This window comes from Myodes glareolus, chromosome X, assembly GCF_982192425.1.
Source record: "Myodes glareolus chromosome X, mMyoGla1.1, whole genome shotgun sequence".
Classification (NCBI taxonomy): Eukaryota; Metazoa; Chordata; class Mammalia; order Rodentia; family Cricetidae; genus Myodes; species Myodes glareolus.
In genome coordinates, this window is record NC_142053.1 from 88,757,997 (window position 1) to 88,777,341 (window position 19,345).

The 19,345-nt window shown below is 38.8% G+C and overlaps 1 protein-coding gene across 15 annotated transcripts in view; it reads left to right on the plus strand.

The window, feature by feature from the left end:
• Positions 1–19,345, plus strand: part of Arhgef9 (Cdc42 guanine nucleotide exchange factor 9) — a 311,302-nt gene that overhangs the window by 198,226 nt on the left and 93,731 nt on the right. For 11 of the 15 annotated variants that reach the window (XM_048417886.3, XM_048417873.3, XM_087903201.1 and 8 more), the window contains one exon: positions 14,210–14,389. The exons of 3 other annotated variants lie outside the window; for them this stretch is intronic. In XM_048417886.3, coding sequence (XP_048273843.1) covers positions 14,264–14,389 — 126 coding nt within the window. In that variant the 5' untranslated portion in view covers positions 14,210–14,263. Of the gene's footprint in view, positions 1–14,209; positions 14,390–19,345 lie in introns of those variants that run through there. One more of the 15 variants, XM_048417884.3, reaches the window with a different exon arrangement.

Genomic DNA, 19,345 nt, shown 5'->3' on the forward strand with positions numbered 1-19,345 from the left:
CACATGTCTTACATAATCAAGAAACAGAAGGCAATGGATGTGTTCATCTAGCTTTCTCCTTATATAGACTAAGACACCGGATTTTGGAAAGGTCTTACCCACATTCATGGTAGGTCTTCTTTCCTTAATGAATCTAATCAAGACATTCTTCCAAAATATGACTAGACGCTGTCTAAATTTAAATAATCCCTTATAGGTGTACCTGGAGACTGGTCTAGATAACTCCATGTCTTGTCAAGTTGATAATCAACACTGTCACATATCCTAATTCAGGTGGTGGGATTGTCCAAATTATTAACAGTAAATAACTAGGCCAGACTTGTACATAGCCTATTCTTATTTCATTTGTTTTTCAACTAGCAGTTGCATTTCAGGCTGAATTAATTTCTAAGCCTACATTTCTGGTTGTGAGGAAGATTCTAGGGTGTCTGTATTCAGCTTTCATTCTGAGATGTTCATACTCCTTAATCCATAGAAGGGTCGGATCTATTTGAGAGATGGACAAAGCAAGGACTGGCTGTAGTAATGAGGGGATAATGTGTGTAGAACTGTGAAGAAAATAATACCAGAAATATCTAAAGTGATAATCTCCTAAGTGAAGCTTATTTGCTTATGGAAAAATTTTAGACAATAAAAATGTTTGCATTGAATTTATAATTAAATAATTTCCTCATCATTTCCAACCCTTTCCATGTCCCGCCTCCTGTTCCCTCTCAAATATATTGCCTCTTCTTTTTAATTACTGTTACATATACATATGCAAGTAAATATGTAAATTCAATCTGCTGAATCAATTTAGTGTTGTTTGATGTATGCTTTTAGGGCTCAGCATTTGGTATTAGATTACTCTTTAGGGTATTCCTCCCTCTCTCGATGGTCGTTAATTGCCTATAGCTCTTCATCTAGGGATGGCTCTATGACATTTCCTTCATACACATTGACATGTCTACTGGTGTTGTCATTGTTCAGGTCTTATTTGGGCAACTATATTGCAGAGATTTTATGGGTCCTGCTTCCCGTTTTACATCTAAACGACACAGTCTTGCAACAGGCTTCTTGGTCCTTGGCTCTTACAAACTTTGTATTCCTTCCTTCATGTTCTCTGAGCCTTATATATGGGGGATGTATCAGTTGGAGCTGATCACCCTAAAGTCAGTTACATTTTGCATTTGACTGTGTCTTTCTGTAAAGTAATAATTATATGATTATAATTATATTAGTAAAGTGCCAGTAATAGGTTCTTCTTTAAGATCCATGATCTCACTGACTGACCCTTGGTAGTTGGCTAAATTTTCAATACCAGGCATGATTTTCTTCCTGTTGAAGGGGCATTATGTCCAATTAGAAAGCATTTGATTACCAGCAAGATGTAAATGCCACTATTATACCTTTAAGGATATTTTCTTTGTTGGTCATGTTTGTGGTTCATAGATGTCACAGTTGGATAGGACTGTTGATTACTTTCAATAGTCTTTCAGCTCAGATCCAGCTGAAATTCTATGAGTATAGTGTCTTCAGTAATAAGAACCAGTCTTCAAATTCTGGGAAGCATCAAGGTAAACAGCAGTAGCCTATACTGTTTTAGGAATCGCTTGGACTTTTCTGATCAACAACTCAAAAGGAGGTTGAAGTTTCTCATGCCTGATACTGGAGTTTTTGTTAGTTACTAGTTCTAGATGGATGCATTATCATCCCAAGTAGCATAACTTTATTTAAAATGTGTGTGTGTGTGTGTGTGTAGTTATATGCAGTATATGTAATTTTAGGTAAGCATAAACAAATATTCATTATGGTTTCAAAACTCCTTAGTGCTATTTGTTCTTCCTCTTTTGTCTTCCATTATCCTGCCCCAATTATAGCACCCATATTTCATTTCCCATTTCATAACACCCGTATTTCATTATTTCCCTCTCCAGAGCTCTTTACCCACCCCCGTGGTACTTCTTTTAAAATTTCTGTTTCTCAAATTTTTTTTTGATATTAAAATTTAATTACATCTCCCCTTCACATTTCTTCCTCCAATCCCCTCCCAACCTCTCTCAAAAATGGCCTCTTTTTTTTCATTCTTGCTGTGTGTGTGTGTGTATTACTAATACATGTAAATACAAATGGCTCAGTGCATACAATGTTACTTCTATGTATATGATCACTTGGCATTGGATAACCAATTTGGGGCCTCTCTCCTGGAAAGATTATTTCTTCCACTCTCAACATTCCTTAGTTGCTTATAGTTCTTAGTCTAGGGTTGGGGCCCCATGAGATTTTTTTTTCCTTTCATGTTAGCTTGTTTTGGTGTCCTTGTTGAGATCTTATTTAGGTAGTGATGTTGATGAGATTTATTCGTGTAGCTTCTCTGACATTTCTAGAAGATGCAATCTTACAGCAAACTTCCAATTTCTCCAGTTCTTATACTCTTTCTGCCCCCTCTTCTGCTGTGATCTCTGAGCCTCTGGTGCAGTTGTGTGGTAGTTGGATCTCTGCCTTTTGGAAAGGGGTGTTTTTTTTTATTAAATTATAAATGTTTCCTTTTCAGCCCCTCCTCCCAACACCCTCCCACTCCCCCCACTCCCTCTCCTCCTCCCTCTCCATCCCCTAGAGCAGTCAGGGTTTCCTGCCCTGTGGGAAGTTCAAGTTCCTCCCCCCTCCCTCCAGGTCCAGGGAAGGTGAGAGTCCAAACAGACTGGAGCGCCAAAATCCAGTATATGCAGAGGAAGCAAGTCCCAGTGTCATTGTCAATGGCTTTTCAAAAAGGCTCCGGGCCAGCCACATTCAAAGAATCTGGTTGGATCACGTCCTCGTTCAGTCCCAGTCCAACAGGCCTTGGTGAACTCTCATTATATCAGTCCCCTTGTATCAGTGGGTGATCGCATCCCTCGCAGTCCTGATTACTTTTTTTTATTTTCTTCATCCTTCTGCTCCTCATTTGGACCGTGGAGTGCTCAGTTCGGTGTTCCAATATGGGTCTCCGTCTGTATCGCCATCCAACGTCGGATGACGGTTTCCTCCGCCCTTGCCTTCTTTGCTCACGTTCTCTTTCCTTCTGCCTCTCATTTGGACCTAGGGAGCTAGGTCCAGTGTTCCAACGTGGTTCTCCGCCTCCATCTCCATCCATCGCCAGATGAGGGTTCTATGGTGACATGCAAAATATTCATCAGTATGGTTGTGGGCCAAGGCCGGTTCAGGCACCCTCTCCTCTGTCCAGAGAACCATCTGGGGATCTCTCCTTGGACCTGGGATCTAAGGGGTGTTTTCTTGATGATAGCTGAGGCCTATACTTATGTGTGAGTAAAAGGATAAATATGTAGAATGTAATAAGGAATTATGTTGGTTTAGTACCATGATAGTTGTACATTCTCTTCCAAAATCTATGACCTCACTGTCCCCAGGTAGTTGGCCATGTTTTCCAGTACCAGGCACAATCCACCTCTTGTTGAGCAGTTCTTAAGTCCAATTAGATAGTTGTTGGTTACTGCCAAGGTATTTGTGACCCTATTGCACCTTTAGGGTTACCTCGTCTTGCTGTGGTTATTGTGGTTCATAGATGTCATAGCTGTGTAGGATTGCTGACTGCTTCCCTCCTTTGGTAGGTTGCATGGCATCTTGCTGTACTATGAAAGCTAGTCCTCAGGGAGGTTTTTTGGGTAAGTTCTAGCTTAGGGGCCACTGGGCCCCGTTTCTGAAGTACAGGATATCTTCAGCAATAGGGACTTAACTTCAACCTCTGTGAGACAACAAAGGGCAACAGCAAAAACTTATAATGTTTTGGGAGTGTCTTGGACAACCCTGACCAACACATCCAAAGGGAGCTACCTATGCTTGGTGTTGGGTTTGCTGTCAGATAGTCTGTGTATCTTGCTGGGAGCATTATCCACCCAAATGAAAACACGTAAACATTTATGTATATGGATATACAGACTTACATGTATTAAATGTGATTTTAGGTAAATAGATAATTCCTCTAGACAATCTTACTATTGACCTGGGATTCTTCTTCTGCATCTGTGCCTATAATTTAAAGATTTTTTTCTTTTCATGATTTCTCACATTTCCTGCATACTCCTTTCCTCCATCCCTGCCCCCCTGTGTGCATTCAATTTTATATATTCTTTGCTTTATAGTCTATCTCATGCCTTACTTGATCCATTCTACTGGCAATGTTTTCCCCTGAGTCTTCAAATTTTGTTATTGAGTTTTTCATTTCCACCTTAATTTCAACTTCAGTTTCTCTTCAACATTTCTGTCTCTTTATTGGATTTGGTTTTCAGTCCTGGATTGTCTTTGCCATTTCATTCAGACTTAAATTTGTATTTCCTTGGGTATTAATCAAGCATTCTTTTTGAATTCATTCTCTTTAAGTTTACTGAGCCTTTGATTTGTCTCTTCTTTAAACTCTTTGATTTCTTTGATCAATATTATGACTGTCCTTCTAAGTTCTGTGCCCTGTGGTTCTTCTAGGTAATTCTCATTGTAGAACATTTTCATAGGGCTAGTGAATTTGGGGGAATGGCATACTGTCTTGACTTTTCATATTGTTTTTGAAATGAGACCTTGGCATATGTGCTTCTTTCATTGAATGTGAATCTCATGTGGACACAGCAGGTTATGCTAGTCTATAGGATGTACCACTAGACACAAACCAGGAAGTTATGAAGTGTAAAGAAGAGGCTCACTAGTCTGGGCTGGGGTCCTTATGAGACTCAGAGTAATCTAAGAATTCAAAATGGTGTAGGCAGTGTATGATCAAGTAGACTTACTAGACTGTGTTGTAGAACAAGATGTGTCCTTTGTCCTTGGCCTGGAGAATAGATCAGTTGTACCCCCACCCCATCCCATCTTTACTACCATGGGTTGACTGGAATGTGGTACTTGTGCTGAGTAGCACAAATACCTTATGTTTGTCTCTATGCCATATGAGAGGGCTAGAGAGCCTCTGGTTGGGTCGGATCTATGATCTCGCTAGTCCCAATGAGAGGGAGAGGAGCTAAGAGGAGGTTTCTGGTAAGCAGAAAGCAACTAAGAGGATGTGTCATGGAGCACAGGTAGGTTACCCCTGTCTCTGTGCTATTGGGTAGACTAAAGGCTTTCCAGTTGGGAGCAGTCGGTCTATGATCTGGCCAATTCTAAGAGATGGATGTGAGCTGGTAGGATACCATGATCCCTGGAAAGCAGTCAAAATGATCAGAGTGGAGAGGGCTATACTTGGAAGCTCAGATGGTTTTCCAGAGGGTTTCCGGAAGGAAGGACCTATAATCTGTTGAGTCCCAAGGAGAGGGAGATAGGCCAGGATAAAATCAGGGTCCCTGGAAGCAGCTGAGAGGTGACCAGGGTAGAGTGGGAGACTGTGCCAGTGAGTGCATGTCTAGAAATTTTTGATATATTAGTTGCTTAATCTCATTGATCTTGCCCTTTATATTGATTAGGAGATTTCATGGAGTGTATACTGTATCAAGTAGTATTTATCTATTGGGTTTAATATATTCTTCTATTTTAAATTTTTGAAAATGTGCTTTTATTGTGCATTTTCATAATTTCTTATTTGTTCCCTCACTCCCTTTCTTCTCCAGCTTCTGCACTCCAATGGGCTCACTTTTGTTTTCATGTCTTATGTATTTTATGTCTCTCTCTCTCTCCCTTCCTCTCTCCCTCCCTCCCTCCTTTTTGAGACAGAGTTTCTCTGTGTAACCTTGGCCGCCCTGGAACTCACTTGTAAACTAGGTTGACCTTGAACTCACAGAGATCCATCTGCCTCTGCCTCCTGAGGGCTGGGATTAAAGGCGTGTGCCATCATTGCCTGGAGCTTTCTGTCTCTTTTTTAAAAATCTCCTTCCTTCCTGTTTTCCTGAAGTCTCTTCTTTCTCCTTCCATTCTTTTTTTTTTAAAAATAATTTGTATTGTTACATTAGAGGCTTACAATATAATAGTATGGGACACATGTAGATGGCAAAATTATAATAATAAAACACATTGATCTATGATTAAATATCTATGAATAACATACAGTTAAAGCACCAAACTCTAGTTTTTGACAACAGAGGCATATAGAACAAAAACAAGTGCCAGCCATTCTTCTGAAAGATTCAGTCTTAGTTTCTAATGTTAGCTCTGCTGTTCACTGAATTAGCACCATAGAAACCTCTTTTTGTTGGAGCCTTGATTTTCTTACCTGTGAAATAGAGGGCTGAATTAGTTCTAGTAGCTCTTAAGAGTCTCCTGTTATAATCACTTGTATGTGGACCCACTGATTTTCAGGCTCTTGAGCCCCACCCAAAGTCAAAAAGAGCAACTTTGAGTCCTAGAACCTTATGAGATGCTTTGTCCCATAATCAGTGGCCATGGATCCCTTACGTTCTCCACCCTGACACCCTCTACCTAGTCCAGACAGGTATATGCCTTATATAAGCTTGACTGACCTACTTTAAGTACTTTTATTTAAGCATGACCACTTTTTTGCAGACATAGACCTAGTGCAATTTCTCTAGGGCCCTGAGAGTAGGCTTGATTTTGCTTCTCTTGTATTCTGTTGAAGTCTAGGTTTTGATAATGTATTCTTCTAAATCTTTAGCAAGTCTGAGGGGAAGTCAGAGCAACCAGTTTCAGTGCCTGAAGCCTGACCCAGTCATTGTGCACTAAAATGTCCCAACCCCTCTGTCATCTACCATTTACTGAATGCTTGCCAGAAACCTGGGACTATGACAGGAGAACCATGGTCTACTGGTCATGAAGACTTTGACAAGGACTAGGTGTTTGATCCAGGTTGGAGTTTCCTTTTTTCTCTCCTGAGTTTATAGGCAGAGGGAAATCAAGGAGCCACTGGAAAGCGTCTTTTACTTTCTGATGGACTGTTTAAATGTAGTTTCCTCTTTGAGCAGGAGACAGATTCTCTTTGGAAATGAATACCAAGGTCAGGAACTTAAACTTTTGTCTTAGGAGATCATATCAAGTAGCCTTTAAGGTGATTTAAGTGGGTTGAGATATGTTTCTCCTTTCTGTTCTCTAGATGTAGGCATTACTATGTTGAATAAATGATGTTCTTGTTCTAGCCACCTTAGCCAGATGGTCACATTTGGACATTGGATCCATTAGTTTCTGTTCCAACCTGGCTCTTCCTCCTTTCCTCCCCCCACCTACAATCCTCTTTTCCCAGCAAGATTTTTAACACGACATCTGTCAAATGGATGAAAAAATGACTTCTTCTCTTTGCCTTGCCCACCCACCCTCTGGCTATGGTGTTGATTATAGAGCTATGCATGTGGGTGGTACAGAGGACAAATTCTTCATGCAGTTCTAGCCCCCTCCTCCTACACTTCTGGAAGCCTATGGGCTTTTTAGCCAGGAAACTCCAAGACTAAAGTTCAAATCACAGACTGGGGAAAACTGAAACTCCAAGGACTATTCATAGTAACCCAAGAAAAATAATTTAGAATTCAACTGTGGATTTTAAGATCGTTTTAGGTTACCTAAGTGACTTGGCACTGTTTGAGCTCCTCTGGCTTGCCTCTAGCAACAACCAGATTGAAGACGGAAGCAAGCAGGTCTTAATGTCCTAGAAAGAAGTAAAAAGCAACAGTTGTCATTGTTTCCTACATTAAAAGTGGGTTTTCCTTGCCTGTCATCTCTTTTTCTTTCTCTGATGGCCACACGATACATTTGTTGAGCTGTAACAAAATCCAGCGTAAAACTTCAAAAAAAAAAAATCAAATCTAGACGCCAACTAAATTTAACAAGCCTGTAAGTCACTTGGATACATATTGTATGAATAGATTGTTTGTCCACATCCTATGTTTTACAACCTGAAGGAGGTGGTGAGGACCAGATCTGAGAAGGGATAGCAGTTAGAAGGCAGCTTGGGGTGCTGAGGACCAGATCTAAGAAGGTATAGTGGAGGTGAAGAAAGTCAGATCTGACTGGGAGATATAAGGAAGAAAGAAGTAAGTACAGTGGAATTTTGTAAAGTAGGAAAACTTAGGAAGGAAAGAAATATGACAAATTTTATATTTCTTTGGAGGTTTAAACGGGCATTTGGAAGGATAGAACTGGAGGCATATGGGAGCGATATGGAATGACTTCCCTGGTGACCTAAGCAGAGAACAAAAATCAAAATATCTATTGATTTTTTTTTATGGAGCAGCCAAAGGCTAAAATGCAAAACCCATTCCTCAGTTTTCCTAGCCGTTCTGGGAAAATGCAGGCAGAAGCCTATGCTTTAATGTAATGCCATCTAGTCTCTGCATGGGTTCTCATTTTCCTCAGCAATGGACCATAAAAGACATCCATTAAGCCCAAAGAAAGGGTAAGAAGAAATAAACTGCAGAAAATGAAATCTTTGTCCTTTATCCTTTGAAGAACTAAAGTATTCATCGCAACAGGATGCCCAAAGTGAGAGGAAATTGAGGGATCACATTTAATTTCAGTGTGCCATTTGACTGATTAAATGTTAGACAGAGGGCTCGGTAGATGACTCAGTTGTAGTTTTCGTGTAAATATGGGGAACTGAGTTATATATGAGGCACCTGTGTTAAAGGTCAGGTTCTATGCCACACACTTCTAAGCTCATTCCTATGGCAGTGGAGACAGGAGGTCCCCAAGACTTGCTGTCTAGCCATTTGAACTAAATTTGCGAGCTTCGTGTTTACTGAGAGACCCTATGTTACAATAAGGTGCATGGTCTCGGGCGATAGCTCAGCAGGTAAGTGCTCATACTGTAACTTCAGTGCCAGGTGGTTCAGCACCCTCTTCTGGCATCTGCAGATGCCCCCACACATATGCACATATGCATTCACTACCATGGGCACAAATAAAAGAGTAGAAGTGTACTTGTACACACACACACACACACACACACACACAGAGAGAGAGAGAGAGAGAGAGAGAGAGAGAGAGAGAGAGAGAGAGAGAGAGAGCGCACATTATTCAGTGAGGTTACTGGCAAGATTTTTCCAGTAGCCATTTGGAACTCCCTTTATATACTATGGTGGTTCTTAAGTGTTGTTGCAGCAGCCTGGGTTATAACTTGTCAAAAAACGGGGATGCTTGTTCTTTAACACTTTTTGGCTAAACAGTCAGCATCTATTTACAAAACTGTTTTAAAAGGATAGCTTATCTACTCTAAGAGAACATAAAATCCAGGCTTGTCTTAAATATAACTTAGAGAAAACCAGGAAATGGAACTTGGCTCTTGTTCATGCTTAGGCATTGAGAAAAGGGGCCATCTAAGGGGAAAAGGACAAATGAAACTTCATAGGGAGGTAACAGCCTTCCTCCACAGCCTTCCTTTTCCTGCTATGTATATTTCTAGAAGGCAGGCCTTGCTAAGTTACCATAACAACAGTTGGAACATTTGTTATTCTTTACAACACATAGTGTTTTGTGTTTAAATTTAAAAAATTATTTTACATGTGTGGGTCTTTTACCTGCATGTTGATATGTATGCCATGTGTGTGCCTGGTGCCTGTGGAGTTAATTAGAGAACTTTGGAACCCCTGTAACTGGCATTACTGGCATGATGTTTGTAGACCTCCTTGTGGGCTGGGAATCAAACCCAGGTTTTCTGGAAGAGCAACCAGTACTCTTAATTGCTGAGCCATCTCTCCAGTCCCAGTAGTTCACTTTTTAAATGTATTCTGCTTCTTGATATTAAACTTTAATATTCTGCTAGCCAGTCAGGTTAATAATTAAGTATCTATTTGGGGGGGGGTTATATTGTTCAACTAAATGGGAAAGAACAAAAAGAATAAAACAAGTGATACAATTCTTAAAAACTGAGTGAAGACTGTGATCTTAGGGTGCTTTATCCTTTGTCATTGCAAACCTGCCATTGGGCATACATTTTACATGACCATAAATAGCCTCAGACATCTACCAACCACCGATGAAAGCCTTGTAGATAGGCAGGGAACAGTGGGGGCAGAAAAACCAAACTCCATGGTAGCGTAGGGATTTCTGGGGAGAATGAATCATCAGGAGATGAAAGAACAGGCCTTAGATGAGAGTTCCGACTTCCTGGATAAAATAAGCCTTCATCCTTTTACTCATATCCTCGAGTATCGTCAGTGTACATATTGAAAGCACTATGTGCCCCACTTATTGGTAAATCTGAAAAAGAACTAATATGTATTTGATGCTGCATCCAGCATGTCTTGGGAATTGGAAGTTAATTTGTTAGATATCACAGGAGTGCTATTCCATGGCCTAGAAATACTTGTTTCCATGCTAGAGTAGTTAAGTACCATCTCCTCACTTTATATTGGGATTTCAGGATGAAGTGTGGAGGCAATTGGGAATCAGGACTTTTGGTGGGAAGTGAGGCAGAAAGTAGAGGGAAAATAGAGAATGGAATTCCTGGTAGAGTCACTCCCAAATGACTCTTCTTGGCTTTATTTACAATGATCTGCTGCCAGCTTTATTTCAATTTGTTTCTTTGGCTATTCTTCCAGTCCCCATCTCCCTTTGTTATTAACTTTTAAGGTTTATGGCTGTTTCTCATAATTCTGTCCTCTGAGACAGAATTTCTTGGTTTCTACAATTTCTTCTAACTCTAAGAACTTTCTATCTCTCTCTTCCTCTGACTTCTCTTGAAATTCCAACATATTTATGTATCCAATTAACTATCCTCCATATTTAACACATTCAAAAGTGTATTGGTCATCAACTCTTATCCTTTAAAGTCTTCATTGTTTCCTAATATTGCTTATATTTTAATAGCCATACTTAGGACCAATATCATCTCCTTGATCAACTTTGACCTCATTTCCTTCAAACTAAATCCAAGCCTTTTCACATATAACTTCAGATGACTTAACCTCCTTCTTCAGCCTCAAGTACCCCGCTATTTCCCTCAGCATATGCCGTTCTCTTATCTTTTAAATTATACTTCAGTGCTACATAAAATCTTTCGTGGATCTCAGGAGCTTTGCCTCCTACCCATGAAGTCTTATAGGTTATTAACTCCAAGTCTTTCTAGGCATTGTATATCCATCATGTTAATCCACCCTTTCTGTAATCTTGTCCTTTGAAGCAGACTTTATCCTGTTTCATAGATGAAGAAACTGAAATCCAATGTTGCATAGTTGGAGTCTCTTGCATTTGGCTTTGGTAAAATTGTACTCCTCTGTATTTCTATTGCATGCTGACAGCTCCATTTTGTTTTGTTCCTTTGACTTTTCCATTTTTCACCTTATTGCATCACTACTATTTTCTAAAGTAACAAAGTTCAGAATCAAAGGTAGATTTTCATGTTGTTTGAAAGGCTTTTTGATCTTTAAGTATGAATAACCGCAGTGAGCAGATCTGCACACACAGCAGGTCATTGAATGCATGCTGGATGAAAAATGAATGTGTGAGGTACATAAATGTATGAAAACCTTGTAGCAAATTAAAATTTAATTCTGTACAGAAAAATGAATACATATGACCAATTTTTAGCTCAAATTTAATTTACTTTTATTAAAATACGCAGAAGATGGGAGAAGAGCGTTCTTTTCCTCTGACAGGTATTTATGGTAAACGTGCTTAGAAGCTACATATAGCTTGAAACCCCTCTGGATTCATTATAATCATCATGCCTCTGCATACACAACAGCCAGCTCTTGGCTCAGGGTTTTATAACTTATGCAGCAAGTAGGAGTATAGAACCACATAGCATAGCTTATAAGTTAAAAGTAGATTCTCTAGGGAAAGGCTATATCTGCATTTGAATTTTGTTTTTATAGATGGTGTCCTGAACAGAGGGCTGATATTCAAAGCTAACAAACTGTAGTCACTTGATCAGAATCTGGGAATATAGTTCAAACCATAAACACTCATGATCCTCTAGATTTGGTCTATCTGGGTTTATTGTGCTTATTTAACAACACTCAGCTGGGACCCATCTTTAGTCCTTATCTATAAATATTTATTTTACTGAGACTACTTTTCACATCACTTTGATGTAATACTTGACAGAAACAAAGTAAGGGAGAAATGTATTTTGGTGAATGGTTTTTAAGGATATAGTCTATCTTGGCAAGGAAGGCATGGATGCTGGGTTGTCTCTTTCTATAGCAGCAGGAGCATATAGCAGTTTGTTCTTATCTTGGCACATCAGTATATGGAGAGCTTGGGTTTTCATTAGAAGTGTGTTTAATTTTCAAGGTCTGCCTCAAGTGACCTGTAACCTTCATCTAGGTCTGATGTCACAAAGATTCTATAAATTCCTTAAAACAGCACTACCAACTGAGATAAAGTTCTAAAACACATGAACCTGTGTGGGGCATCCCACATTCAAACTATAAAAACCAATGACTAGCAATTCTTTTTCTTCACTGAGACCAGAACTAGCAGAAATTGATTATTTTTCTTTGGAAGAAAACAAGATCAACATAAAAGTGAATCTTGTTAGAGAGGAGATTAAAATCGCCTTCCTCAGAGTTCCTTAAGGCCATCCGTTTTTATGATAACATTCTTTAAGTTTAGTATAAGTGAGCCCATATTAGTAGTATGGTTTGATGCTTCTGAGGCCTAAAGACCTGTTTCGGTAATTTATTCATTGTTACTGGCTGAAAAACAAGTTTATTTCATTGAACCTCAGTCTTCTCATTTTTAAAATATGGCCAATAGTGAAACCCAGCTCCTTTAGTACAGAGTGTGCTTTATGCTGGGTGAGAAAACCGTTTGTAAATAATGAAGCACAAGGTATTGAAAATACATTAGAAAAGGTCCTGGTAGGTATTTCCATACTGAGATTTTCCTGTGCCTAGCTTTCTGTGGAAACCATAGAGGTTAGACTCCTGAGCAAAGAAGTATGTCTTAGACATGGCCTAGGATATTAGTATACCTTAACCAAGTCATGAAAACAATGTATATACATATGTATGTGTTCATATGTGTGCAGTGTTCTGTATATTCATTTTCTGATTGGACTGTAGCATTCATTCTCTGGACAATGCATTAGATGATCACTCTGTTGGAGAGGCTAAATATTCTTCAGATGACAGTTCTGCTGTTCTTGAAATGTTTTATCTTTGGTATTGTGGAACTATGATTTCCTCAGGCAGACATTTCTTCTTCAAATAGGCTCATGGAAAAACTTATTTATAAATTGGCATGTTCCGTAATTGAGTATGGAGAGAGTGTGTTTGAGTCTTTTTGCCAGGCAGGCCATATGTTCTCTAATTCCAAAATGTGCCTCTACAAATGCTGGGGAGACCAATATGTACAAGGTGGAAGAGTTCAGGGGAAAGTAAACATGAAACCGTGGTCAGTAGCCAAGGAGAAGTGGCCTAACTCCCACTCCATCCTTATCTACGTCTTAAATGAGTGTCATGACTATGTGTATTTTTGTTCATGTGCATGAGGTAATGGATAGATGTTTGCTCTCTGGTGTGTGGAGCCCAGTCCTGATTTCTATGAAATTCAGTCACCCAGGTTAAGATCAAGGACTGTGAATACCCTCTGCCTTACTACTGAGTGATCTTTAGTTTCTAGTCTTGGTTCTTTATCAGTTTCTTTTTAATCTATCAAATGAAGCCAACACGGACTCCCTAGTTAACCACAGGCCAGCTGAACAAATTTTTATGCATCTAAGCCAGAATTGAGTTCATCGTGCACAGCACAGCAAAGCAAGCTTTGCTTCCTTTCATACCCATGATCTATCTAAATGGAATCGAGCATGGGTGAGAGAAGGAACTGTAGGACTGGGGTTGGTTGTTTTTGAAGAAATACTCCCTTATCACATGGGAAGGCATATGGTTGAGTTAAATAGTGTGCTACCAACTCTCAATTGGTCAGTTTCAAGGAGGAGGGGAAAGGGAAAGGAACATGAAAAATTGAAAACAAATATGCCTGCACTTTATTTTAGTCATTGGATGCTAGCCTTTCCAATGGAAAGATCCAGAGCTGCTTTAAAGCACCAAGGAGATATATGTATAGAGCTTTGTTTATTTGTTTGTATTCATGTTGGGAAGAAGAGTTCATGAAAATAGATGAAAGCATGATGCTTTGTCCATATTCACATGCTGGATTATTCCATGCACTGGCTAATCGAGAAATGACAGCATCGTTTGTCTTGTAGTCCAATATAGCTTGCATGTTGGTGTCATTTCCCCTTACCGCCACATCTCACCACTGGAACATGTAAGCATTGCCATTTAAAGTAGAGTAATTGGGGTGAGGGAATGCTCAAGTAGACTAGTCAGATGTATGGACTGAACACATTCTCATTTTGTCTCCTAAGCTGATCACTGGAGATTCCATCGTTAGTGCTGAGGCAGTATGGGATCACGTCACCATGGCCAACCGGGAGTTGGCATTTAAAGCTGGCGACGTCATCAAAGTCTTGGATGCTTCCAACAAGGATTGGTGGTGGGGCCAGATCGACGATGAGGAGGGATGGTTTCCGGCCAGCTTTGTGAGGGTGAGTGCCAACCTTCACTCTGCTCTTCTCTCATTGGCTGCCTAACCTGGCTTTCCTGACCCACACTTTTGCTCTATTCCTTTCTCTCCTTTTGTCTTTTCATTTCTTTTTCTCTTTCTCCTTCTCTGTCTCTTCATCTCCTTCTTTTGCTTCACTCCTACCCTTTTCTTAAATCTCTGCCTTTCTAATCTTTTGACCTCTCTTCTATCTCTTGTTTATTTTGGTTCATTCTCTGCTGCTTACCTTTTCTAAGTCACTTCCTTTGTGTGATCTTTATCTTTCTAGATTTGGCTTGGATAGTTTTGAAGTCTTTTCCCCCAAACCCCTATAGAGCTGTGATTTTTCCCTTTTCTTTTTCTTTTCCTCCACCTACTTTCTTTATTTTCTATATCCCCTTTTTGATCCTTTCTTCTAGATCCTTCTTATCTCTTCCACTCTTCATTTTTGCTTATTCTCTTCTCTTTCTCCTATATCAACTCTTCTTCTTTCCTTTTTTCTTTGTTTCTCTCCTTGGAAGAAGTATGAACACTATTATGGACTGGTAGAGTCTTCAGCTGTTAATGTCAGAGTGTGTATTCCCTGTTCTCAAGGAGCTGAAGCTTACTAATCTCAGGTCTCACTTCTTATAGCAAAATCAAATGGCTGGGATCTAAGACATGCTATATATGGAAACAGGAAATGAGTAAAGGCTTGGAAGTCTATGGATTGTTTGATGTTTTACCATAAAGAACCTGGACATTAATACCGTTGTTCTGTAAGGTCTCTTTTTCCACTAGGTCACCTTTTAACAGGTTGCTGTTGGTGATTATAACTGACCATGTGTTCTAGATCATGGCTTTCCTTGAGGTTGTTAGTTTGAATTTGTTCTTTGAGTATTGGAAGGGCCAGCTTCTCCCATCTGCAAAGTGGTCTTGACAATCATTTTTTTTTTGGCCAGGGGATATCACAATGGAAAAGAGACAATAAAAAATTCTTTATGGGAAGACAGATAGCAAAGAGTTATGAGGGTGTGTTATAGCCACTCTTGCTAAATAACCTATATCTTTCTGTTAATTCCTTCTGGAATACCATATTCTTCTTTTATATTTTTTAAAAAGAAATTTTTTGAGAATTTCATACATGCATATAATGGAAGTCTAGCCTTTAATGGCTGAGCCATCTCTCCTGCACCAGCTCCTGTGGTTTAATGATTAACACACTGGACTCTGAATCCAGCAATCCGACTTCGTATCTTGGTGGAACTTGTACCTTGAGGAAGAGACCTGGTCAGTCGTCGTCCTCATCAACTCAGATCACGAAACTCAGTATAAATGGGCTGCCCATGCATGCTTCAGCATTGCCAGGGTTATGTTTTACTTCACTTCATGTAATAGAAGGTCTTTATTTTTTTTCAGTACTGAGGAACCCAGGGCCTCACATATGGCAAGCTGTATCACCATCTTTATTGTTGGTGTTTCCTCTAAGATAAGGTTTAAGTATTCTGGGTATCAAACAAAAGGTTAGAGGGGCTTGGGATTTTGGAGCTCAAATTGCCTAAAGGTTGGCCTTATGGCATGTATTTTGAAGGAAGAAGCAAAGGATTGAAGTTAACTTGAATTGCAACTTTACTAGTTCCTACCAATATGTTTTTACTTTTTATTTATTTTTTGGCAAGGTTTTCACTGAAACATAGGGACCACAACAGACTTTCTCTAAGAATTTAATGAGCTAACACATGCTAATAAAGATTTAGCACAGTTTGACAAGTATAAAGTACTTGAAAAATGACTATTTACATTTTAGTATTCATCATAAGTATAGTTGTGATCATTTTTTACCATATATCAATACTGGACATATTAGTTGAAAGGGAAATCTATCCTGCAGGGGATAACAACTTATAAAGCACAGTGAACTGATTGATAGGATTTAGGTGTTGGCACCACCCTGAAGTAGGGAAATAGATAAAAATCACCTCTTATCACCTATGCCGAGTGTTTTCTAATGAAATATCTATCTACATATATGGCTTATTTTGTTAACACCTTGAAGTGTTATCTGTGTCCCAGTCCAGCTTTATTGGTTGACGAGTCAATCCCTAGGGTATGTGAAATGAACCCATCAATATCCACAAGACTTAAGAACGGATGTGGATCCCTATGCACACAGAGCTTGTGCTTCTTCTGTTGACCACCCTCTCTTCTTTAAAAGAATGATTAAACCACACTGAAATATTAATATGTTTTGTTTTCAAGGAGACAGACCAAAGGATGAGAAGGAACACTGAACAAATCAGGGTGGCTTGGGGAAGTTAGCATCAGGGTCAAAGTTTAGAGACTAACTAACCATGAACAAGCACTGATGGTTTTAAGACCACGGCTAAAATGAGTGGGATTTCAGGCACATATCCCCAGTAGCCATTTTGTATAGAATCACAAAGGAACAGATTAATAAAACCCAGAATACAAATGAAATGCCACCCCTCATTTATTGTATAATCGTCTGAATAGACAATTTTCCAAAGAAGACATGAAAATAATCAATAAATAATTTTTCCAAATGTTCAACATTTTCAACCATCAGGAAAATGTAAGTCATTAATAAGACTACTTTAAAATATAATCTCACCACAATCTAACTAACATCACATACCACCACTACCACCACTACCACTACCACTACCACAACCACAACCATTACCACCACTAGCAACAACAACAACAACAACAAAAACCCAACAAATGCTGGTAAGAATGTGAGGAAGAAAAACTTTATGCTGATTGGTAGTATGACCTTGTGTAGTCCCTATGGAAATGAGTATTATTGTTTCTTGAAAACGAAACATAGAACTGCTATCTAATCCTGGGTAACCCGTGTTAGTTTTTATAGTTGTGATCAAATAACTGACAAGAAGCAACAAGAGTTGGTTTGTTTAGGCTTCTAGTTTGAGGGAATTTACTCCATCATGACAAGGAAGGCATGTGTTTTTATTTGCATTCTGTTGCTGCAATCAACACCAGACTAAAATACATCAAGGAGGATATTTTGTAAGTGTTAGGCCATCATTGAGAAAAACCTGGACAAAAATCTCATGGCAGGAACTTGGAGGCAAGAACTGAAGCAGAGATCATGGAAGAATGCTTCTTACTGACTTGCTCGCCTTGTCTTCTTATGCAGCTCAGGCCCAATGGTCTAGTGATGACTCCACCCACAGCGAGCCAGCCCCCCACCACATCAATTAGCAATTAATAAAATACCTCACAGACAAGACTGCATCCCAATTTAATCTAGAAAATTCTTAAGTTGAGATCCCCTCTTCCCTGGTGACTCTAGGTCTGTTTTAGTTGAAAATTGTTGGCAGAATGGCAACAGAAGCTTGAGACAGCTATTGTCACCAGTCAGAAAGCAGAGAAAGATTAATGCTGATGCTAAGTTAACTTTCTCTTTTGTATTCAGTCCAAGAGCCTAGTCTATATCATGGTGCTGCTTACATTCGGGGGGATGGGATATCCTCTTCTCACATGAACTTTTTCGAAGACATCCTCATATACACCCCCGAAAGTATATTTTCATAGTGAAAGATTAGCTACCATGATTTCAAAAGCACTCTCATTTCTACCACAAAGATGTATGCACATCCACGTCACTGTTGTGTGCTGCACTATTCAGAATAGCTAAAAATACAGAACCAGCCTTAATGTCTATCAACAGCTGAAACCATAAAGAAAATGGGAAGAAAGCATTTGCAGAATGAGATTTTATTTAACTGTAAATAAGAATGAAATTTGCAGGAAAATGGGTAGAACTAGGAAGCATTATGTTAAGTGAAATAAACCAAACTCAGATAAATGGGAATGTGTGTAGTTCCTGAAACTAAAAAAGAGACCATGCAAGACGAAGAAGAGCTTTTAAGGGGGCTTTGAAAAGAAAAACAAGGTAGTAGAATACATGTGGTATGGAAGTAGAAGGGTGAATATTGGGGCAGAGAGTAGAAGAGAGGCTTGGAGGAGGAGTGCCTATGAGAATAAGGAATGTATGAAAATACTATAATAATACCTGTTACTTTATATGCTAAATAAAAGAAACATTCCACTAAAATGCAAGCTAGCTTAATAAATTTCTTTAAAGATAAGAAAATTATAATTTTTTAAAAGAACACCTAGATCAGTGGTTCTAAACCTGTGGGTTCTGATCCTTTTGGAGGTTGAATATCGGGTATTTGCATCACGATTCATAACAGTAACAATAACAAAATTACAGTTATGAAGTAGCAGTAAAAATAATTTTATGGTTGGGGTCATCACAACATGAGGAACTGTATTAGAGGGTCACAGCATTAGGAATGTTGAGAATCGTTGCTCTAGGTGCTTTTATGTTGGAGTTGGTGTGTAAAAATGTTGTTTATTATGTTTCTACTAGAAAGTATAATGTAATAAAATACACAGATGTAGTTGAAAAGTAGTCACAAGGAAAAGTAAAAAGTTACAAGTGAAATTAAATGTCATATATTCCAGTATATTAAAAATATTATAGAATATCCTATATCACTATAAAATTAATAATGCTTTATTATTTGCTTTATAAAATATATTTATTATATGTAGAATATATCTCAATTCATATTAGTAACATGTGACTAATTTCTACTTTCTCAATAACAAAAGTACAAGCTTAGAGTGATAGTATACAGATCTGCAATGTTAATGACAGAGCATAAACTATAACATTGAACTCTAGTGTTTTCTACAATATCAGTGTTTATTCCTTGAGTATTTAAGGTAGTATCCCATGTCTGCTTCAAATTTTACTCAACACTAACTGCTGTTAGTTAAAGAAATGATGTTAAGCTATTTAATGATTGATAGTTTTATTGGTTACAAAATAGACCTTTTAATTCTCATGAATATTTCTGATTGTGTTTAAATTTATAGTACCATTGTGCTATTGTTGAGGAATCCCATGATGATTACAAAGGTT